The sequence below is a fragment of the Corythoichthys intestinalis genome, chromosome 8 (assembly GCF_030265065.1).
Source record: "Corythoichthys intestinalis isolate RoL2023-P3 chromosome 8, ASM3026506v1, whole genome shotgun sequence".
NCBI lineage: Eukaryota > Metazoa > Chordata > Actinopteri > Syngnathiformes > Syngnathidae > Corythoichthys > Corythoichthys intestinalis.
In genome coordinates this window covers 2,604,390-2,629,191 of record NC_080402.1, presented here as the reverse complement: position 1 = coordinate 2,629,191, position 24,802 = coordinate 2,604,390, and the positions used below count along the sequence as shown (strand labels likewise).

At 42.0% G+C, this 24,802-nt stretch overlaps 1 protein-coding gene across 7 annotated transcripts in view; it reads right to left on the bottom strand.

Annotated features, from left to right (window-relative positions):
• Positions 1-24,802, bottom strand: part of lrba (LPS-responsive vesicle trafficking, beach and anchor containing) — a 442,809-nt gene that overhangs the window by 326,954 nt on the left and 91,053 nt on the right. For 6 of the 7 annotated variants that reach the window (XM_057842680.1, XM_057842682.1, XM_057842684.1 and 3 more), the window contains exons 22-29: positions 18,043-19,083; positions 17,763-17,947; positions 14,941-15,094; positions 11,458-11,638; positions 5,441-5,544; positions 5,020-5,127; positions 2,508-2,649; positions 2,080-2,443 (exon numbers count right to left, since the gene is read on the bottom strand). In XM_057842680.1, the coding sequence (XP_057698663.1) occupies positions 2,080-2,443; positions 2,508-2,649; positions 5,020-5,127; positions 5,441-5,544; positions 11,458-11,638; positions 14,941-15,094; positions 17,763-17,947; positions 18,043-19,083 (2,279 nt within the window). The remainder of the gene's footprint in view (positions 1-2,079; positions 2,444-2,507; positions 2,650-5,019; positions 5,128-5,440; positions 5,545-11,457; positions 11,639-14,940; positions 15,095-17,762; positions 17,948-18,042; positions 19,084-24,802) is intronic. The other variant, XM_057842681.1, reaches the window with a different exon arrangement.

Below are 24,802 nucleotides of genomic sequence, written 5' to 3'. Positions count from 1 at the left end.
ACAGGAAGTGACCCGATATCTACAGGTAGAGACTTTGAAATACCCCAAAATCAGCAGGAAGTAACCCAATATGAACAGGAAGTGGACTAGAATTGTAAAAAATAAAGAGGATGTGACCCCTACAAACCTCCAAATGAATAGGAAGTCACCAAATATGAACAGTAAGTAATCATGAAATGCCCCCAAATCAACAGGAAGTGACCCAATATCTACAGGAAGGTACAGCTTCCTGATTTCCAACCCAAGTGATCCAACATTAACAGTAAGTGACCCAATATGAACAGGAAGTGGTCCATGAAATGCCCAAAAATCAACAGGAAGTGACCAGATATCTACAGGTAGGTACTGCTTCCTGATTTCCAACCCAAGTGACCCGATATCAACAGGAAGTGACCCGATATAAAGAGGAAGTGATCCGGAAATGCCCCAAAATTGAGAGGAAGTGACCTTGAAATACCCCAAAATCAACGTGAAGTGACGCAAAATGAACAGGTAGTGAACCCGAATTGCTCAAAATGAAGAGGAAGTGACCCTATTTCTAAAGGAAGTCCGAGATGCCTCCAAATCAACAGGAAGTGATCCATTTTGAACAGGAAATGATCCAGAAATGCCCCCAAAAACAAGAGGAAGTGACCTGATATCTACAGGAAGGTACTGCTTTCTGATGTGCAACCCAAGTGAACCAATATAAACAGGTTTCTAACCGGAAATACTCCAAAATAAACAGGAAGTGACCCATTATGAACAGGAAATGACCCGGAAATGCCCCATAATCAACAGGAAGTTACTTGATATCTACTGGCAGGTACTGCTTTCCGATTTCCAAGCCAAGTGACCCGATGTCAACAGGAAGTGACCCAATATGAAAAGGAAGTGAACCAGAAATGCCCCAAAATGAACGGGAAGTGATTCGATATCTACTGGAAGTGATGCTGTCATCCCCCCAAATCCACAGGAAGTGACCTAATATGAAGGGGAAGTGAACCCAAATTGCCCAAAATAAAGAGGAAGTGACTCGATATCTACAGGAAGTCTGAGATGCCTCAGAATCAGCAGGAAGTGACCCCTCAATTCCCACAAATCAACAGGAAGTGACCCAATATGAACATGAAATGACCCGGAAATGCCCTAAAATCAACAGGAAGTGACCCGATTGCAACAGGAAGGTACTGCTCCTTGATTTCCAACCCAAGTGACCCAATAGCAACAGGAAGTGACCCAATATGAACAGGAAGTGAGCCAGAAATGCCCGAAAATAAACAGAAAGTGACCCGATATCTACCGTGAGTGACGCTGAAATGCCTCCAAAATACCAGAAAGTTACCCAATATGAACAGAAAGTGAACCCGAATGAGGATTTATGTACAACAAAAGAACAATTGGCTAACTTACACATAAAATGTCCGCTAGCTTAAATGCTATAAAATGCTTAAGTTTTTTTTTGTTTTTTGTTTTTTTTTAAATACAATGCTCTTAACAAATGGTTCAGACACATATTCCCACAAAAAACTTAAATATACCTATAAACTAAATCATGAATTCATTAGAAAAACATAAGCTCAAACAAAAACTTGGCTAATGTTTACATAGCTTAACAGGGACCAGCTGGTTTCAGCCATTAGAAATGAGTTATATCCTATTCATTGTTGCCACCCAAATCAATAAAATTACATGCAAACACTTTCAAAATAAACCAATACAACGGAACTGGAACAAAATTTGAATATTTTTTTCTAATCGAATACTCGAGTTAATTGATTAATCGTTGCAGCACTAATATGATTTACTTTTGTGGCCCACACAAAATGATGTAGCAGGCCAGATCTGGCCCCCAGGTCACCAGTTTGATACCATGATCTAAATCCCTCTTCAAATTCTGATATCAAGTATTTTTTTAATGCTAATGTGCTGAGATTATATTCCCAAATTCCACACTGTGCCCCCACTAGCAGAGCATAGAGTTGTATTTTTTCCCTCATCCACCCTTGTTTTCCCTTTTCCATCTAAGGGAACCGGGACGTTCACAACAAAAACTGATTGTGACCATACCAAAATACTCATTTGAAGAGACGCACTCACCTATCGAAAGATCGGATCAGCGGGGAATCCCTGGGAATGTCCCCCACGCCCACTGCCCCTCCAAGAAAAGCGGGCGGCAGCAGGCCTGGATCCACCGTCAGGTCGTCGGCCGGCGCGCTGACCAGGCTGCGCAGGATGTCCTTGACGTTCTTGCCCTTGCCGTCGGCGGGCCTGACCTCAGATGAGAGGGTGGACAGGGCTTCTGAGACAGCGTCGGGGCCGTGTGCCGCCGCGCCGCCGGAGGGGGACGACTCAGCCTCCCCGGCCGCCGCCGCCGAGCCTTGCTCGTCACCGATGCCGGAATCAAAACGGCGGAAAGAGACGCCATTTTCCACCTCGGGCCCGGCGGACAGGGCGCCGCTGTCTATTCAGAAGACAATCATCCAATGAGATGTCAAGATGTTCAAAGTTGGGTTAGGCTTCCTCACCCGCGCTCTTGGACGACTGCGATCGCCGAGGGTGCTTGTTGTCGTTGTGCGGTTCCAGGATGTCTCGGTACTTGGACACCATGAGGACAGAGATGAAGTAGACCACGGCCAGAGCCAGGAACTGAGCCTGCTTACTGTCCTCCTGAAACAAAACCAACACACTAAACAACATGTACAACATTTTAAACACTTATCTACCCTCTGGTTTTACCATTTTCACCTAAGGAATTAGAGCATTGACATTTTTGTTTCTCCTTCTCACCCACCGTTTTAATTTTCCTTTTTCCATCCAATGAATCCAAGGCATCCAAGGCACACATTTATTCGTTTTGCCCCCCCCACCCACCCTCGTTTCCACCTAAGGAGTCAAGAAGTGATTGTTTTTATGTCTTTTTTTCATCCTCATCTTTAATTCCCCTTTTCCATCTAAGTTATCAGGCCCAAATATCACCCCCATTCATCCTCGTTTTCCCTTTTTCACCTAGGGAATCGAGACATCAATATTTTTTTTACATATTTATTTGCATCTGAGTAATCAGGCCAAAATATTACCCCCCCCCCCCCCCCCTTAATTAATGCTCATGTTTTCCCTTTTTCACCAACAAAATCAAGGCATCCATACTTTTCTCTCTTTCTCTCACCCATCTTTAATTCCTTTTTCCATCTAAGGAATCTAAGGCATCTAAGGTACAGATATTTTTGTTTTTTTCCCTTAATCTTCCACCTTATTTTCCCTTTTCCACCAAGGGAATCAAGACATCAATATTTTTCTCATCTTATTTTTCCCTCACCCATCTTTATTTCCTTTTTTCATATCAGTATACAGGCCCAAACAATAGCTTCCCCACTTCATGAATCCTTTAGTTTTACGTTTTCCACCTACGACATCAAAGGATCAAAACTTTCGTTTCTTTACCTCGCCCATCTTTAAATCCCTTTTCCATCTACGGAATCCAAGGCATCTAAGGTACAGATATTTTTCCCTTTTCCACCAAGGGACTCAAGACCAAAAATTTTTTCTCTTTCCCTCACCCATCTTTATTTCCTTTTATCATCTCAGTAATCACGCCCAAACATTGTCCCGTCTTCACTAATCCTCTTATTTTCCCTTTTCCACCTATGAAATCAAGGCATCAATACGTTTGTCTCTTTCCCTCACCCATCTTTAAATCCTTTTTCCATCTACAGAATCTAAGGCATCTAAGGTACAGATATTTTCCCTTTTCCACCAAGGGACTCAAGACCAAAATGTTTTTCTCTTTCCCTCACCCATCTTTATTTCCTTTTATCATCTCAGTAATCAGGCCCAAACAAGCCCCCAAGGCATCAATACATTTGTCTCTTTCCCTCACCCATCTTTAAATCCTTTTTCCATCTACGGAATCTAAGGCATCCAAGATACAGATGTTTTCGTTTTTTTCCGCGTCATCCATTTTTCCCTGTTCCACCTAGGGAATGAAGACATCAATATTCATGTCTCTTTCCCTCGCCCATCTTTATTTCCCTTTTCCATCTCAGTAATCAGACCAAAATATTAGCCTCCCTCCCTTAAACAATCCTTTTGTTTTCCCTTTTGCACCTACGAAATCAAGGCATCTATATTATTTTCTCTTTAGCTTGCTTTAGCTTGCCCATATTTAATTCCCTTTTCCATCTAAGGAATCTAAGGCATGTAAGGTACAGTAACTTTTGTTTTTTTCCCCTTATCCACTTTACTTTCCGTTTTCCACGAAGGGAATCGAGACGTCAATATTTTTTACATCCAAGATGCAGATGTTTTTGTTTTTTTCCCCGTCATCTATTTTTCCCTGTTCCGCCTAGGGAATGAAGACATCAATATTCTTGTCTCTTTCCCTCACCCATCTTTATTTCCCTTTTCCATCTAAGTAATCAGGCCAAAATATTAGCCTCTCCCCCTTATTTGGTCCTCTTGTTCTCCCTTTTCCACCAACGAAATCAAGACATCAGTATTTTTTTCTCTTTCTCCCGCCCATCTTTATTTCTTTTTACAATCTAAGTAATCAGGCCCAAATATTAGCTTCCTCCCTTCATTAACCCTCTCATTTTCCCTTTTCCACCTAAGGAGTCAGGGCATTGATATTTTTGTTTCTCTCCCTCACCCGTCATCTTGAGTTCCTTTTTCCATCTAAGGAATCTAAGGCATCTAAAGCACAAATATTTTTGTTTGTTCCCCCAATTCCCCCTCTCTTCTTTTCCCTTTTCCACCAAGGGAATAAAGACATTATTATTGTCTCTTTCCCTCACCATCTTTATTTCCTTTTTCCATCTAAGTAATCAGGCCCAAATATTAGCCCTCCACCCACCTTCATTGTCCTGCTTCTTTTCCCGTTTCCATCTAAGGAATCGAGGCACTAATAATGGCGGGGGGAAATCTATTTCATATTCAAGAAACTATCTTGGTTGTGTCTGATTATCTTTTTGAAAAAGTCAAATAGATTTACATATTTAATTGAACTGTACCACTTGGCAGAAAGCCATTTTCACAACTCACAATATCCCGGAAGACAACAGCCCTCAGGCGATTGATGTCCATGTCCTGCAGCAGCCTTTCAAAGTCACGTACAGGAGACAACCCGCCCGTCACCGCGTCCACAGGACTCTGCGGCAAACAAAGAGACATTTGATTTGTTTAACAAGACAAACACACTTGAGGAGGGGCTTAGGTTTCCTCCGGCGTCCTTAACGTAATGGCTTTTCTATAGAGCGGCTGCATTATGAATGAGCTCTAACACACACACACGCTCAGACGGCGGCGGTTCAGGGAAAGAACAGCGTGACTTTTACTGGAAGTCGCTGGTAACAAAACAACAACGACCATGGTCAGGGGTAATACAATAAGCTGTGAGCTAATACAATAACGCCTGGTCAATGGGGAAGAAAGGGCAGAGTAGGAGAAGACCGGTATGACTTGCCTGCGCCGAAACAGATTTGCCAGGAACGGCCGCGTTGACTTCTTTGCTGAGCTTCAAGTGAAACTGCTGACACTCCAGGCAGTTTCTCACCGCCACGGCACACACTACAAAGACAGAAAACAAGGATAACGTTATATAATTATATAAATAACTAAATAATACAAATATAAATAAAAATCATGAAATAAATAAAATTTTTAAAAATAATATCATAAATTACAACAAAATATAAAAAATATATACAAAGATAAAATTCATTTATGTTTTATTGTTATTAAATTATATTTATGAATTATGAAATTAAATATATCAATATTAAAATATTAAATTTTTTAAAAATTGTGGAAAATAATAAAAATGGATAAAGATATAATTATATGAATAATTAAATACAAATATCAATATATAATAAAACGAATAAATAAAAATAATAAAATAATAATTATAACAAAATAAATTCTAAAAAATACACAAAAAATACAATGAATTATTAAATTATATATATATTTTAAATATATGTTAAATTATATTTATATTTTTAATTGAATATATCAAGATTAAAATATTATTGAATTAAAGGTAAAAAAACTTAAAATAATGAAAAATAAAAAATAAGATATGGATAAAGTTGTATAATTATATAAATAACTAATTAAAACAATAAATTATAACCATATAAATAAAATATTTTTTAAAGTATTCAAAATATTGAAATATTCTAAATATATATTGAATTATATTTATATTTATAAATCATTAAAAAAAATTTGGCATGTGCCATTTTTTTTGGGTATGTGGAAAAATGGACTTTGATTTGTGTCATTTTTGGGGGGGAATATGGCAGTTTTCCAGGCCATGCACATCCATGCCATTGACGGTCATGCGCGTCCAAATTTCCCATCCATTTTAAATGGCAGAAAAACCTGTGTAGCTGTGAATTTTGACCATACACTTTACATTAGAGCGTATTGACATTCAAGTGGCAACCAAGTCAGGCTATGCCATTGACGGCTATGCGCGTCCAAATTTTCCATTCATTTTAAATGGCAGAAAAACATGTTTAGCTGTGAATTTTGACCATACAATTAAGGCTATGCCATTGATGGCAATGCAGATACCAAAAAAAATTTTAAAAATAAAAATAAAAAATTTTTAAAAATGCCACATGGCAAAATCCATTTTGCCACGTTGCAAAAAAAAAAAAAAAAAAAGCCACATGGCAAAATCAATTTTGCCACATGGCAAAAAAAAAAAAAAAAGCCATATAGCGAAAAAAAAGCCACATTGCAAAATCAATTTTGCCACATGGCAAAATCCATTTTGCCACATGGCAAATGCTACTTTTGGTTCTCGGCCCTGCTGCATTTTTTTTCTAGTGTAGCAGCAGCAAATTAAGCAATACAATCGCCCGTACGAACGAGCATGTGTTTGACAGGACGGCGGCGACAGGTTCAGTCGGGTTCTGCCCCAAGGTCACCCGTCGCGCTCTTGAATCACACTAATCACACGCACTCACTCCGAGTCGCCGAGACACTTTCCCCTCCGCTGCGGCAAATAACATCTTACAACTTCACTTCACGTCCGCCGCACTTGTAATCCGGTGTCATCTGGCGTCGTCCGCTGTAATCGGCGACCCCCGCTCGCGCCGCTTGACAACTGACAAATCTCGGCCATTTGGAAAGCCAAGGAGGGAATTATTCCATCTGGAAATGGCCCGGCTTTTTCCATTAAGACCACTCTCTCATACGGCCATTTGTAAAAAGGAGACGGGGTGGAGGAAGGGTAGTAGACGCTAAAACCTTGTTACACTCGGGCTAAATCAGATTAGGTGCCTTGAATGGGAAGCGCATACCTCATCAAATATTCATTTCATAACAAATGCGGATTTTTGAACGCTGGCTTGTTGCTTTTTGGGAGTGAAAATGCAACCTTCGCCAACTTAACCTGTTCACTGCCGTTGACGGCAGGGGTCGTAGTTATTATTAGTAGGTTATTAAGTCATGATCATCATTATATTAGTCATGCGTGTACCCCTCCAAGCACCATAGCCCCCTGTCCGCCAAACGTTGAAATACGCCGCAGCACAATAGCTTCCATTCACGCTCCTGCCTGCAGCTCCTACGCAGAGGTAACAAATAATGTGTATGTGCCCTCCTAAACCTCACTTGCTTAACTATTTGTTTCGTGAAGTAGACTGTCTCTGTGCAACTCTCTAAATTAGCTCAGTCCCACTTATTAAGCAAGCTAGGCTAGCCGCTTTTGCATTGAGGTTTAAAATAGCCATTTTAGTGTAATTTTCCAGCAGCATCTTGACGTTTATAAACAAATAAATATTCAAATAAGCACCCAAAGCAAGTACCACCTAGGCATGTGCCGGTATGAAATTTTGATGGTACGATAACCGTGGGCAAAAATACCGCGGTTTCACGGTATCACGGTATTGCAATTATGGTTCCAAAATGTGTTGTTTTGAGAGGTATGGATTTTTTTTTTTTTTTTGGCAGAAAATATTTGCAAACTAGAACATGAATATAATGTTAAAATAAAAAAATTAAGAAAAAAATATTTTAAGATTAAAATATATAGACGTTTATAGACTACCCACAGCCCCAGCTGGGGTTGCTTAAGATTAGAGCAAGAACAAAATTAATTGCTATAAAAAAGTAAGTAAAAGTTGTTGTTTTTTTTGTTTTTTTTGAGGGGGCAAGAGCTCAAGTGAAGTTTTGCCATTTTCAGCCACTGTGTCAACTCTTGTCTACATGTCATGTTGCTTCAATCCAAAAAAATATTTTCAGTCAAAGAAAAAAAATCATTTGAAAAATAAAATTGCCCTCCTTGAATTAAAATTATATACAAAGCAAATGACCGTCTAAGGTGCTAGTCACATGATCTGTTCGAAAAATAATTTTGACCCATTATAAAAAAAAAATTTTTTTTTCATGTAATTCATTTTTGTTGCAGTTTTATTGCTTTACAACTTTCATATATATAGGTAAGTCAATTTCATGCAGTGACACTTTTTGGTCACCAGGGGCGGCCCGGCCCCTCCTTAAAATCTGCTTATGTGGTAGGCGTTTCTCCCAGGAGTAGACCCACAAAAAAACTCTTAAGAAGCCAGTCCAGAAAGATAATGAAGGTCTGCTAATGTGGTTTAAGGTAGCCAAATTTTAGTGCAATTTTCCAGAAGTTTCATAAATGTTTTAAAAATTCACCCCCTACACCCAGTCTGATTTAGGAGCATGAATTTTGGTAGGCATGTCTACCAAGAGTATACCCACACAAAAAAGTCTTTAGAAGCCACAAACAGAAAGACACAGAAAGTCTGTTATTGTGGTTTGAAGTGGTCATGTTAGAGACTTCTTAGCAGCAAAATTTGAAAAATTCAGCCCCTGAAGCCAGTCTTACTTATCAATGCAAAATTTGGTAGGCATGTCTATCAAGAGTAGACCCACAAAAAAAGTCAAGAAGCCATGAACAGAAAGACACAAGAAGTCTGCTATTGTGGTTTGAAGTGGCTTTTTTAAGTGTCATTTTCTGGACATCCCATCAATGTTTCAAAAATTCAGCCCTTAAAACCCGTCTTACTCAGCAACGTGAATTTTGGTAGGCATGTCTATCAAGAGTAGACCCACCAAAAAGTCTCAAGAAGCCATGCCTGAAAAGACACCAGAAGACTGCTATTGGGGTTTGAAGTAGCTGTTTTTTGTGTCTAATTGTCCAGAGTTTCCATAAATGTTTTAAAAATTCAGCCCTTAAAAACCATCTTACTTTGCAACATGAATTTTGGTAGGCATGTCTATCAAGAGCACACTCCCCAAAAAAGTCTGAAGAAGCCATGATCAAAGACACAGGAAGTCTGCTATTGTGGTTTGAAGTGGCTTTTTTAAGTGTCATTTACTGGACATCCCATGAATGATTCAATAATTCAGCCCTTAAAACCCGTCTTACTTAGCAACGAGAATTTTGGTAGGCATGTCTATCAAGAGTAGACCCACCAAAAAGTCAAGAAGCCATGCCTGAAAAGACACCGGAAGTCTGCTGTTGTGGTTTGAAGTGGCTTTTTTTAAGTGTTGTTTTCTGGACATCCTATCAATGTTTTCAAATTCAGCCCTTAAAACCCGTCTTACTTAGCAACATGAATTTTGGTAGGCATTTCTATAAAGAGTGGACCCACCAAAAAGTCTCAAAAAGCCATGCCCGAAAATACACAAAAAGTCTGTTATTGTGGTTTGAAGTGGCTTTTTTAAGTCTCATTTTCTGGACATCTCATGACTGCTTTAAAAATTCAGCCCTTAAAACCAGTGTTACTTAGCAACGTGAATTTTGGCAGGCATGTCTATCATGAGTAGACCCACCAAAAAGTCTCAAGAAGACATTCCTGAAAAGACAAAGGAAGTCTGCTATTGTGGATTAAAGTCATTATTTTTTTCCCGTCATTTTCTGGACATCACATGAATGTTTTAAAAATTCAGCCCTTAAAACCTGTCTTACTTAGCAACATGAATTTTGGTAGGCATGTCTATCAAGAGTAGACCCACCAAAAAAGTCATAAGAAGCCATGCCTGAAAAGACACAGGAAGTCTGCTATCTTGGTATGAAGTAATCATTTCAGAGACTTTTTTTTTCCCCAGGAATTTCTTAAAAATTCAGCCTCTGAAGCCAGTCTAATCTACGAATTTGGTAGGCACGTCTATCATGATTAGACCCACAAAAAAGTCTCAAGAAGCCATGATCAGAAAGACACAGGAAGTCCACTAGTGTTGTTTTTAAGTGACTAGTTTTTGGTGGGGGGTTATTTTCTGGACATACCATGAATGTTTTAAAAATTCAGCCCTTAAAACTAGGGCTGTCAAAATTATCGTGTTAGCGGGCGGTAATTAATTTTTTTAATTAATCACGTTAAAATATTTGATGCAATTAACGCACATGCCCCGCTCAAACAGATTAAAATGACAGCACAGTGCAATGCCAACTTGTTACTTGTGTTTTTTGGAATTTTGTCGCCCTCTGCTGGCGCTTGGGTGCGACTGATTTTATGGGCTTAAGCACCCATGAGCATTGTGTAATTATTGTCATCAACAATGGCGGGCTTGTAGTTTATTTTTTGTTTGAAAATTTTACAAATTTTAAAACAAAAACATTAAGAGGGGTTTTAATATAAAATTTCTATAACTTGTACTAATATTCATCTTTTAAGAGCTACAAGTCTTTCTATCCATGGATCGCTTTAACAGAATGTTAATAATGCTAATGCCATCTTGTTGATTTATTGTTATAATAAACAAATACAGTACTTATGTACCGTATGTTGAATGTATATATCCATCTTATCTATCCATTCCAACAATAATTTACAGAAAAATATGGCGTATTTTATAGATGGTTTGAATTGCGATTAATTACGATTAATTATTAGGCTGTAATTAACTCGATTAAAAATTTTAATCGTTTGACAGCCCTACTTAAAACCAGTCTTACTTAGCAACATGAATTTTGGTAAGCAAGTCCATCAAGAGTAGACCCACCAAAACGTCTCAAGAAGCCATGCCGGAAAAGACATAGAAAGTCTGCTATTGTGGTTTTAAGTGGCCATTTATAGTGTGATTTTTCTAGTTTATTCACTAGGATTTTAAAATCCAAAACCTGTTCATAATTTTAAAATATTCAAAATGACTTGTTCACATAGGTGAGCATTTCCAGCCTTTCTAAACAGGGTTAACGATTGAAATTGTGTTGCAGCTCAGCACGTCTATATAATGTGCTTATGTTGACTGTATTGCTCGTACATATTTAACAGCCTGAAATAAAAGGTATGAAAATTGCCTGTGGGGCATTCGCTCTCCTAGCACAGCCGAGGCCATTACGGCTAAATCACTACATCACGATAGCGAGCGTTTTACGACCCTTGCCATGCGGTGGGGGTTATAATAACAAGATAAGGGAAGGAGAGTCGAGAGAATACGCACAAAGGCAATTTTTCACAGAGAAAGAAACAGAACGCGAGGAGGCGACGGTACCTAGGCGGAGGCACTGCCGCAGGATGCCCCCCGACGACATGTTCTTCTCGGCCTCGATTTCGGTGAAGTTGAGCGAGCTGGCGAAGACCAAGATGTCCGCCAGGCTGACCAGGCGCTGCAGGAAGGCCACCGAGGCGTCCAGCGTCAGGCCCTGAGAAGGCTCGATGTTCTCCAGCTCGTGCTGGAAGAAACACAAACACCGCAGGTATGAAAATGATAATGTAGGAATCATATAGTATACAAACTACACATATAAGACTTCACTATCAGTTGACGAGACTGCTCGCACAGACATTGCGCTACGGCTTCCCATAGGGGGCCGGGCCAGGCGTAGCGTCTTGGCAGCTTTCACTAAGATAAACTCAAATAAACGCTGCATTCTAACGCCGGATTTAGGTGGAAACAGGGTGAAAGTTTTAGGGCATACAAGCAGGCAGGAGGATTCAAGGTGATTATTATATAAAATAGCACCAAGCATGCACTTTAAAAAGTTGCAAATACAATTAAATGAATTGAAAAAAATTTGCCTAACTTTAGCTTGAAATATTGACGTAAATTGAATGAAAACTGCCCTTTTTTTGCTTTTAACCAAGAATCAAGACTGTTTTACATTCATATCTATAGAAATTCTGGGATTCACGCAATTATTTACAAGAATTTTAAATTTAGAAAGCATTTCGTTTTGTGATGGCCGCCATGTTGGATTTTGTATCCATACTGAAGGAAATAGTACCTTTTCTCGTAGGCAGCGTCTAACTGTTTGTATTACTCTAACACACCCAATATAATATAAATAGCACTTATACCATAGTTTAAGGAAAACAAGCAGAATATAGGGCATTAAAGATACACGACGCCTTCTTATCAGGGACGCCCAACGTGTGCGTCATGAGCAAGACTGATGCACCAAGTCTTGCAATCGCTTCTCTCGGACAGTCCACAACAAATGGCGGGACGGTATGTCCTAACACAAGGAACACAGGAGAACACCTGATATCCAACTGATAACACGACTGACAAGACTCCAAGAGCCCCTTTGACGCTGAAGTGGCAAAATCCACGACCCTCATTGCCCGGACAACACTAACTCCCGAATCCTCCTGTCCAATCCACAAACTGACAATAATCCCAAACACACCCTTTTTCCTGCCCACGGCCCGCCCCGCGAGAGCCTTCAAATGACAATGTTTAATTAAGCGTTTTCATTTTTCTCGGGAACCTTTTGTTGACGTATGATAGGGTGACCTTGCCTCCCCGCCTGAGTGTTTCTGTTTCGCCTTGCCGTTTTGATGTCTGTCGACCTGAATAAATTGTCAACTTGTTTTCAGTGAGCCTTCTTTAAACCTTTCAAAATGGAGTCAGTACAAGGGGTTAAGGCTAAGGTGAACGCGTGGAGTTTACCCTTCTAACCGGTTGCCGGGGTCCCGCCGGCCCAGCCCGTTGGAGCTTCGCCAGCGCAGGTCCGGCGGTCTGGCTAGAAGGTTAGATTCCTTCAATCCACAAAAGCCGAATTTTACATTCAAATAATCAGGTCATTTTTGGTCAACTGTCAGTTTTTCAGGCAAAAACTAGTCATTTAAACATTTATGTGTCCATACAAAAAAAATACATAAATCAGCTTTTACTTGTTTTATTTAACATTTCAATCTAAAAACGATGAGGGCCAGATGAGATGGAGAGTGATTAAATAACATTTTGAACCCCCCCCCAAAAAAAAAATTTGACTCTGTTATTAATAAAATTATACTACTACCACAACAAAATGTGAATTGCAACGTGAATTTAAAAAATAATAGTAATAAATTTAACTGATTTTACTTAACTAGCCTGTGAATATGCTATCTGTTAACATTCCTCATATTTGTATGTAATTTTTTTTTTTTTTTAACTCATTTTTAAGAGGCTTTTTTTGTACATAAAAAAAAAAAAAGAGAGAGAAAACTAGAACTTCCATGTAAACGCTTTGAATCAAATTTTGCTGCTTCCAGGATTCGTTGAAAGAGAGTGGTGTTGTAATGGTTTGTTTTGACAGTGTTGACATTTAGTTTTACTGATTTGGATGGATATACTGTGCTCTAATGGCAACAGTGAATATGACGTCACTCTAACATGGCTGAATCCAGCTGCTCCCTGTTAACACCAACATAAGGTAAGTTTTTTTTTTTTTTTTTTAGCTAATATGTTTTTTAATGCATTTCTAATTTAATTTGTGGGTATATTTAGCTGTTTTTGTGGGAATATGAGTTTGAATGTTTTTTAAGAGCATTGTTAAAAAAAAAAAAAAAAAAAGCTAAGTTAAGCTAGTGGACTTTTGCTGTGCAAGTTAGCCAATTGTTCTTTTGTTGTACTTCGAATTCTCATTTATTAATTTTTCTATACTGTTTGAAGCTTAAATTCAGGTATTTTAATTTATTTGAATAAAATGTAGTTTTATTCATTTGGGTACATACAGCCCTCTAGTGGCAACAGTGAATATGACATATCATCCATCCTGAATCCATCTGCTCCCTGTTACAACCGACCTAAGTTTTTGTCTGAGCTAATGTGTTTGTTTATGCATTCGTTATTTAGTTTAGAGGTATATTTCGAATTTTTTTGATTGAAAAAAAATTTGTTTTAACGATTTGATAAAAGCTTTGTATTGATAAAAGCTTTGTATTTAAAAAAAAAAAAAAAAGGTTAGCATTTTACAGCATTTAAGCTAGCAGACTATATTGCAATGTAAGTTAGGCAATTAATTGTTGTTTTGTTGTACTTAGATCTGCATTTAGTTAGCATCACACCATCAAGTGAAAGCCGGGTCAATGTTTATCCTGTATATCCTGGTAGCCTCCCTTTTTTTCCTCCCCAGACAAAACTTTTTGTCACTTTTGTTGCTCTGCCATCTGTACAGAATTTGCGCAAATGAATGAATGGGGAAAGGGGAAGTAATGTATGGTGTAAAGCAGTCAGCACATCTGTAGTTTTTTTGTGCGGCAGGGTTCCTGCCACCCTCCACGAAGTTAATTAGTGCCGATGAAAGCAATACAGATCGAAAAAAATGTGTCATGTAACTAGTTGTCAGTCGGCATATCACAAATGTTATGAAAATATTTGATAAAGGTTGAAAAGTTACCTAGTGTTGTTTTAAACAGTCACATTTCTTAACTCATTGGCTGCCATTGAAAGCAGTGCCAAATTCACAGCAATGCAAAAAATTGGACATCCATCTTCGTCAATGGTACTGGAAGGGTTAACGCCATCTATTCGTAAGAATGTCTGAATATTTTTACATTGACCTTCTTGTAAATCCAGTTAGAAACAACAATAAATCGGCTTTTCCGGGTCACACAGAAGTCACCGCGTCCCTTGAAGGAGGTCAAATGACACAAAAAAGCATGTAACGACGTTATAAGCGGCTAACGTCCAGCTAACGCAATTGTCAAAAGGTCAATGTGGATGGATAACTTGAATGCGCGCGTACGTCATCGACCAGAGACTTACAGAGGACGACGTAGCGGCGGAGAGCAGAGGTAAGATGCCGCCGCACGCCATGATTAGGTTGTCCACCACCTGCGAGATGAGGTGCACGCTATTGTGCACAAACACCACGTTGTCGCTGCTGTTCACAAAGTCCAAGACAGTCTTGGTGGAGTGGCTGAAAAGACAGAAAAACATTTGTTCATTCACTTGGTGCATTCAAAATGGATTGGACGTTTAGCGTAGCCAATGAGTTAAATGAGTGTGTTAGGTTAGGTTTTGGATTTTTTTTCTTATTTTTAAACTGTCCTGTTCAGCTGCTTAGACACAGAATAGGAATCAGTGTCTTGATGGTCTGAACAGTTTAAATGTATCACAGTATTACATGGGAGTTTAATATACTCATTATGTTTTATTCATGAGATAGCAGCGAACAGGAAGGGGTTATGTGGGGATAGAAAGGAAGGAAGCAGACAGAAGAAGAACAAAACAACAACAACAATTAAACGCCTATGTGGAGATACTGGTGCTATCATAAAGCAATTCCGGCAATGTGAGGTGGGGAACCAAGTATAATCTAAATCACCTGTAAGTGTTGATATGTTGACATCCTATTCTATGCTACCTGATCGCTAATCCTGGCACCAACAATCTCTGAGTGTGATTGCACCCAGTCATGCGTGAACCCACTCAGACGTATGAGTCTTGCAGAATAGTGGAAATTCTGCGCATGAGACGCCACGGGGCCCCGGCATCACCCCCGCTAGTTGAAGGGGAGCGAGCACGGCACACCGCTGCCCCCACAGCGTCATCCCAAGGCGGTTCCCTGGACCATCCGCGCCCCAATTAACCAGCCCTCGGGGAAGGGACGAGGGGACGTGCCACCTTCCCCGACACACGCCTACCCTCAACACTGCGCGCCTATCTGGACCGCCAGACACTGCCATAATCCGGCAAAGGATGCGGCACACCCCTCCGCCCGCAGCTCCGGCAAAGGGGCAGGCGTCGTCCTCATGAGACCCAGGGCAGTCCCCCGGACCATCCGCGCCCCCAATAACCAGGCCTCAGGGAAGGGACCAGGAGACCTGCCACCACCCCCCTACACACACCTGCCCCCAACACTGCCCGCCAACCCAGACCACCAGACACTACCGTAATCCTGCAAAAGACGCGGCACACCCCTCCGCCGCACCTCCAGCAAAGGGGCCAGTGTCATCCTCCCGGGTCCCAAGGCGGTCCCCTGGACCATCCGCACCTACAATAACCAGGCCTCGGGGAAGGGACGAGGAGACCTGCTACCACCCCCATTACACACACACCTGCCCCCAACACTGCCCGCCAACCCGGACCACCAGACACTGACGTAATCCCGCAAAAGACGCGGCACACCCCTCCACCGCAGCTCCAGCAAAGGGGCCAGTGTCATCCTCCCGGGTTCCAAGGCGGTCCCCTGGACCATCCGCGCCCCCGTTAACCAACCCTCAGGAAAGGGACCAGGAGACATACCACTGGACCCGCACAGATGCCTGCCCCCAATACCGCCCGCCTACCCGAACCCCCAGGCACAAACGCAACCCCGCAAAGGACGCGAAACACCGCGGGACCCCCAAATCCAATCAGTTAAACCCACCTACTGCCCCATTACCGTGGCTGCCAGGTCCCAAACATGCAGCAACTCCCAGCACCGTGATGGGGTTGTGTGGGGAGGGTAGTGCAGTGTATGCACGGCTGAGAGGGCAGTGGGACCACCGCGTAGAACATCTTCCAAGTAGCACATTCCACCCCTCCTCGTCGTAGCTCCCCCATGGAGTATAATATATGTGGTGCATTAAAAGAGTTAGCTTCTGTAACTGGGGGTCGGACCGCCAAGGGCCCCCGCCTATGGCTGCTGCCCAACTCCCTACACACCCGACCTCGTTGGCCCCTCCCACAGGTGGTGAGCCCATGGGACAGGGAACCCACGTTGCCTTTTTGGGCTGTGCCTGGCCGGGCCCCATGGGTACAGGCCCGGCCATCAGACGCTCGCCTTCGAGCCCCACCTCCAGGTCTGGCTCCAGAGGGTGGCCCCAGTAACCCATGTTTGGGAAAGGGAAACCTGAGTCTATTTCTTTTATTCCATCACAAGGGGGGACCCTGCCAGGGGCTTAAAGCCCCAGACTACTAAGCTCCTAGGATCGGGAGATCAACAGGTGGATCGGTGCAGCTGTCGTGGTAAAGAAGGAACTGAGCCGAAAGGCTCTCGAAGCTCTCGATTTACCAGTCGATCTACGTTCCTACCCTCACAAATGGTCAAGAGCTATGGGTCGTGACCGAAAGAACAAGAAGCGGCCAAACTGAATTTCCTGCGCACGGTGTCCGGGCTCTCCCTTAGAGATAGGGTGAGAAGCTCGGTCATCCGGGAGCTACTCCTCCATGTTGAGAGGAGCCAGCTGAGGTGGCTCGGGCATCTGGTTCGAATGTCACCTGGACGCCTCCCTGGAAACCTGTTTGGGGCATGTCCCACCAGCGGGAGGCCCCAGGGACGACCCAGGACACGCTGGAGAGACTATATCTCGGCTGGCCTGGGAACGCCTTGGGATCCCACCAAAGGAGGTGGTTGAACTCGCGGGCAGGCGGGCGGACGAACGGCATTAAAAGAGGTGCGGGAATGGCGGGGAGGCAACTGTCACATCGACACCCCCCCTCCCCAACCGACCCAAGCCACCCCGCACCCTCAGTGCATGATGCATTATAGCCCTGTTCTGACTCTCCCTCAAACCCCTGAATGAGTGTAGGTGCCTAGAGTGAATGACATTTATAGTGCGAGGTAAAGCGTTACAATTTGAAAATTTCCAATCAAGACCAACCTCCTCCATGCTTGCACGTCCGTCTCGATGGCAAAAAGCAGGTCAGTGAGGAGGCGCTGGTGCATGTGGGACCAGCGGAACTCTGGGATACGGAACATGGTGGAACGCGGCACCGAAGTTCCGCTTTCTCGGGACTTGGTCGAGGAGGACCCGCCAGCTACTGCCGTCGCCGCTTGATTCGTCTCCTGTAGACACCACAATCATGACAATGCAAATTGGGATTACGCCAATGAGATTATGCAAGCAAATCACATCTCGTTTGGACCAAGAAGGTACATACGGTTGCCTGTGCCTCCTTCAGTTCCAGCCTCTCCGTGTCTAAGGCTACATTGGACACATCCAGTCGAGCGATTTTGATTTCCTTTGTCTTCTGGCTAGAGGTGCTTTTGAGCGGGTCGCCTGAAGGAGATTCCACCTCGGTGGTTGTTGAGATGGCCTTTGACCCTTCTTGATCCTCCTGGCCTGTAGAGGGCAGAGTGGTCGGCTGGTCCGAAGGTACAGGTTCATCTTTCGGTTGGTCGGTCACATTCTGTTCAGGGGTTTTAGGTGCTGGGGTATCCACAGTTTGAGACATTGTTTTATCTCTGGTTTCTTCATGGGTTTTCTCCTGAGCAACTTCCTTCTTTACACCTCCGATTTTGTCTTCGTCTTCAGTTGCCGCAGAGGCGTACGATGACTCCTGGCTGTCGTCGACAGGGTCGCTGACAGTGGACACGTCTACTAAGTCTTCATTGAAGACTGAGGCGCCACCTTGCAAGCTGTCGTCTAGAGAGGCCACAGACTGCATAACCACTTGGTCGTTCTGGGGCTCCTCTTTGGTTGCACCTTCATTTGTAGAGTCTTTATCTTCAGAAACTTCACGCTCGGCCGTTGCGGGATCTTGACTCTCGACCGTTGCGGGATCTTGACTCTCGACGACTGCGAGATCTTGACTCTCGACCGTTCTAGGGTTTTCACTCTCTAGTAAACGATCCGTCTTCTTCATCTCGATTTCAGGTTCCTGTTGACTTGCTTTTCCACTCTGTTCTCCTACGTTATTGCTTGAAATCCCATTATCTTGTTCACTTGATAGTCTCTGGTCATTCTCCTCCACTTTGGACAAAGTAACAGGGGCTTCCATAGTCTTGGATGCATCAGTGGAGGGTTCATCCACAGTGAGTTCAATGACTGTAGAGGGAGGACCGTTGGTACAGTCAGCACTTTCTGAGCTCTGGCTGACGCCGGACACTGTTCGGATGGGACCGAGAGAACCGCCAGATTCCTGACGCTGGTACTGGCGGAACATGCGGGAGAGGTGCTCCTTGTGCTGTTCGAAGGTGACCTACGAAAAAAAAAAAACTGTACAGTCACTCGCAGAAAGAGTTATCCAGATGAACTGCGAATTTCAAATTCAGCATTGGATTATTGCAACAGGTTTCATTTTGAATATAAGAACTTAAAGTCTTGAAGTGGAAGCGGTTTCCATTAGACACTGTGGAATGACCTTATGGAAACTAAAATATACGAACACGGCAATCCAGCAAGAAACATAGGAAAACTAGGGGTTCAAATAATACCCCACAAGACGCAACGTTATTTACGTCAATATTCCAAGTATATAGGAAGAGTTAAACTGTGTGGTTTGGTACAATACGCCATGATGAGTTCATGAGTAGAGAAGCAGATTAAATGCATCACTTCGGTATTTTTTACTGGTGCACGATAATTACTGGTCCGATAATAGGAATTATGACGTCATCCCGTTATAATAGGACCGATAATATGTACTGTTCTGGTTTTACAGTTTACACACTAGTACAGGAAATCAGCTGATCATTTGTGGGGCATTGCTCCCACCTGCTGGTCAGAATAATTCACTGCATCTATTTTTTGTTACTGTAGTTTGGTTCAATCACTTACACATTGCGGTGTCTAGCGATAGCATTGACAGTCGTGAATGCTTTCCGATATGTTTCCACCTCGGAAATATATGTATTTTGTGTTTACTATAACATATGGATGTGCAATATAAGTTTACTTCTGTGGTGAAGGGTCATATGTACAGAACTTCATAAGTTGTGTTATAGAAGCTAACGCTTTAGTAGCTCAAGCTAGTGTGCTATGCTATACATATAATAGTTGTGTATATAAGTGGATTGTGCAGTTTGTTGTATATTGAGTTTTGAATATGTGTATTTTTCTATTGTACTTTCACAATATTAAGACGAGTGTCTTCCCATAAAAGCAAAAAAAGACCAAGCCTTGTGGTTTATGGAAGTGCATTCATTCTTAGCTGGCTGTCGGGCAGTGCAGAAATGAAACACACTGTTTTGTTCATGTCATCATGAAAAATCTGGTGAGATCAAAGGCAAATCTATGTTCAATCCACCACTAGTTTTTTTTTTTTTTTTTTTTTTAAACCTCCAGGTGTTCAAAAACTTATACAAAAAGGTTATACATTTAAAAAATTATATATATTATCGGTTATCGATATCGGTATCGGCTTCGAGGAGCAGGAAGTTATTGATATCGGTATCGGTTTCAAAAAATGGATATCGTATCGGTGGCGCCTTTGCTGGGCGGCGGGAGGAGGGATGGGCTGCGCATGGCCCCAAACACCCCCCCGCCTGCCATCCCTCCCCGGGCTGGCTGGGTGGGGGCCGTGGCCCTGGGTTGGCACCCGCGCGGTTTCTCCACCCGTCTGCGTGGCTGTCGCGCGCCCGGTGGGGCTTGCGTGCTGCTGGATGTGGTAGGGCATGCTCGGGTTGGGGGTTCCGGTGCCGGGATTGGCGATGCGGCGGCGTAGGGTTGGTCGCCAACGGGCTTACACTCATAAGAGATTCACACGATTACTGGGTTCTAGATGACAGAACTGATTTGTGTACACTCTACCCCTTTCAATCACTTAGCTTATAGTCTTATAGACACCCCCACCCCCATTCTCCTCTTTCACTGGCCAATTGGCCCCCACATGGTGTAAACCGGAAATACATCTCGCTGACGATAGCACCAGCATATTAGTAACTAGTTTAGATGTTCAATGTATTTCTTGTTGTTGTTTGTGTATGGGTTTCTTTTCTTTCTTCTCTTGTATTTCTTTTCTTCTGTCCCCCCATAATCCCTTCCTGTTCTATTTATTTTAGCTCACTTCCTTTACACTTTGATCATTTCATTCTGATTTTGGTGCATTTCCGAGTCACTTTCTGTTCATCGGTCACAGCCTGTTGATTTCAGGGCATTTACGACTCACTTCCTATGGATTTTGGCATACTTCCTGTACATTTTGGATCATTTCCTGTTGATTTTAGGGCATTTCTGAGTCACCTTATGTTCATCGGTAACTTCCTGTTGATTTTAGGGCATTTCCTGGTAAGTTCCTATTGATTTTGGGTCACTTTCTGTTGATTTTGAGGACATTTACAGGTCACTCCCTGTTGATTTGGGGTTACTGGAAAGGATGTGACTCAAGAACTTCACCAAATGAATAGGAAGTGACTCAAAATGAACAGGAAGTAACCTGAAAATGCCTACAAAAGACTGAATCCTCGGGTTTCAGTGCCAGTGACAGCACTAGACGTCCAATCCGGTCAAACTGAATTGGATGTCTAGCGACGTCAATGGCAGCCAGTGAGGTATCGTAGACATTCTAACGGAAGATTTTTTTTTTTTTTAAACAGCCATTACATGTATTACTGTATGTATCATCTTTCGTCGACAATCATTTTTCGTGATATAAAGCGAAAAAAGCTTGAAAGAAAAGTTTGTAAAATGAAGCTTTCGTATCTGTATTTCCATTTTCCTACTTTTCTTGGGAATTAACGGAAGAATCTTTACAAAAGCCATTTTAGGAAGCTTCATTCTTTACTGAGCAGCAGTCTAGTATTGATTAGATAGCATCTGAGGCTTGTTAAAAACCCTCCACTCTCTTGTACGCTCCGCTACTTAAGACCTATTAACCCCTATCAGTCTGGCTAGCATCAGATACAGACCGCTCGTCCATAACCCTCCAATAGTCGGCCGTGACATTTGAGGAAGAGGCCTCGCTCGTAAGCGCTCACGGATCCGAGTCGGACGCCGTTAGCTGTGCGAGCGCGTGTCCGGCATTGGCAAATCCACCCACGCCTAATTCGAGAGCTCGCATTAATCACTAGGGCCGCGGGACAGAAAGTCAAAGAGACCGGTGGAAGAGGGAAAGGGGGGCCTTCAGAGTGAAACGAGACCCACTTTGTGGCTTTTTCACATGAGGCTATTTGGACTAGGGGTGTGACAATATATCGAAAAGGTGAAAATCACGATACTTTTAATCCCAAAAGGCTATTGATATGCTCCCGCCAACAATCGATAAATCGTTTGAAAAAGGTGTCAAGGTTACTACTGAAGGAATCTGAACTTTTAGCCAGATTGCCGGCCAGTCGAACCCTCGGAAATGCGCCTGCGCAATTACGACCCGGGTCAGCGGAATGCCGACGACCCGGGTCAGCGGAATGCCGACGACCCAGGTCAGCGGAATGCCGACGACGACCGGCCAAAAGGCCAAACTCCACGCATTCACCTTAGTTTTAACCCCTTGTACGGACTCCATTTTAAAAGCTGGAAAAAGGCTTCCAAACACAAGTTGACAATTTGTCGGCAGCCATCATACAGCACAGAGAGACCCAGGCGAGGAGGCAAACTGGATCCAGGGTCAACATGAAGGCGTGCGAAATTTCCGATTCTTAGATTATTCGCGGTTCGGCCGTGGAAGATTCGAGAACGATTCACAAACATCCAAATTCCGATTATTGAATTATACCACGTAAAGCGGAAGTAAAACCCAGTCAGCGCGGTCTTTGGGACGCAATGAGGAACTGACCGAGAGTAAATATCATGCTCAACTCATGCCGCTAGATAAAAAAACAATCATACCTGACTGGGGCCAACAGCGGCTACAAACAACGCCCAGTTGCTAGTTGCTACAAACATACGGCTACAGTAGATATCATATATATGTAGAACTAGATGCAAAATCACAGACGACGGCGGTGTTAGAACATGTATTATTGAACAGAGATGCGAAATGACAGACTTGCCGGCGTTAGTAAACAGCCACCATCTTAAAGCAGTACACTTCTCTAGAAGGCTCTTTTGTAGCGAACCTGATTAACTTTTTATCTTAAAATACTCCTAAATCGGCAAAATGTTGTCTTGAATCCATCTTTAAATGATGAAACAATTTTAAATCTTTGACACGTCAAAAGTAGACAGAAGGGAAATTATGGAATAACGGGAGCAATTTTAACAACTGTAACGGTTGATTCACAACATTAAATGAATTGAATGTAGTTTAAAGCTGCTGATACAGAATGGGGACTGGAGTATTTTATTTACTGGTACTTTTGTTTACTGTTATATGTTAACTTGATACTAAAATAGTAGTTTGGTTTAGCCTGAGAGGATTTTTGAACAATTTTGGAACTAATGTACAAAACATTTTAAAAAATAAAATTAAAAAAAATAAAAAAAGGAGGTGGTGCATCAATAATCGTTTTATAATCGAATCAGAGCCTCTGAATCGTAATCGAATCGCTAGGTGCCCAAAGATTCCCACCTCTAGTCAACATATCACAAGTCGACAAAAGATTACCAAGAAAAATGACAACGATTAGTTAAAAATTCAGTCTTTTAACTCCCCAGCCATTTTCACCGGAGAAACCCCCTTCGCTCCCGGCCGTTTTACTGGATTTTAACTTGTTAACTTTTAACTGGATTTTGCAAGGCCCACAGAAAATTCTGTTCTATTGCTATATAAACATGGAACCCACCAAAAGAAAGATTAGACTCTCTTCTTTCAGCAGAAAAAAAGTTCAGAAATCAACATTAGAAAATAGCTTAGTTTGAGCAATTTTCTAATTTCTGATGAAAAAACGGAGAAAATGAGCTTTTTGTAAACGCATACATTTCAAACATAACTTTAACACAGCTATTTTTTGCTTTTGTGACAGCCCAAACATCTGAATATTTTTTTTCCTTTTACAAAATAACATAAACAACAAGATAAATAGAGCTTTTAATAGCAAAGTAACAATTTATTTTACACATAACTAAACTATTGAACTGAGAGATGATGCTGTTGTGCGCATTTCTGGCTGAGTCACGAGACACTAGAGCAGGGGTGTCCAAACTTTTTGCAAAGGGGGCCAGATTTAGTGCGGTAAAAATGTGGGGGACCGACCTTGGCTGACGTCTTTTATGTAGAACAATATATTTAAGCAAATTTTAGCAAGCCATTCTGTGTGTCACATTTGCTTTATTTTTATTTTATTTTTATTAATAATTTCAACAATCTCGCAACTAGCCTTTGTGGCATTCTCTTTCGACTCTCGGGCTCTTGCAAAATACTACTGCTGTGAAATTAAACTAGATTCAAATTGCTTAAATTTCTCGCTACGAATCTACCCTGTAATCTTATCATACATGTCAGCGTGTCTTGTTTAGTAATATCGCCTCAGATTGAACTTTTTAAAAACAGCGACGGTCTCTTTGCAAATGACGCAGACAGTTGTTGCGTATTTTAGTGAAGAAATAGTCCAATTTCCACCTATCCTTGAAGCACCAGCCGTTGTTCAACTTTCTTTTTTTTGTTGGTTGTCGCCATTTTAGAAAATTGGGAGTAAAGGGTCACATGGGGTAATGTTGCTTAGAGAACTGCTGCCTTTTTGTGGGTAAATGAGTAGCAGCATTTAGTGTTTAAGATACTTCATATGCTGATTCGTGCATTTCCGGCTGGGTCATTCGCCACATTTTTCTCACGCTTCTTGCTTCTCCCGACTTCCGTTTCCTGACATATGACTTCTTACCAAATGCGCTACTGCCCTCCAGTGGCCAGTTTTATTGCTTTAAAAAGAATTTTGACCATTGTGCTTTGGAGCGAAGTTGCATCAGAACCTAGAGATGTCTCTTGTGAAAAACAACGTAAAAGACGTATAAATACGTTTTTAGGACACTGAAACAATTAAAAATAGGACGTATATATACATTTTTGGGAGCAAATGAGGCTCTGGTGAGGCAAGCTGTGGTCCGGA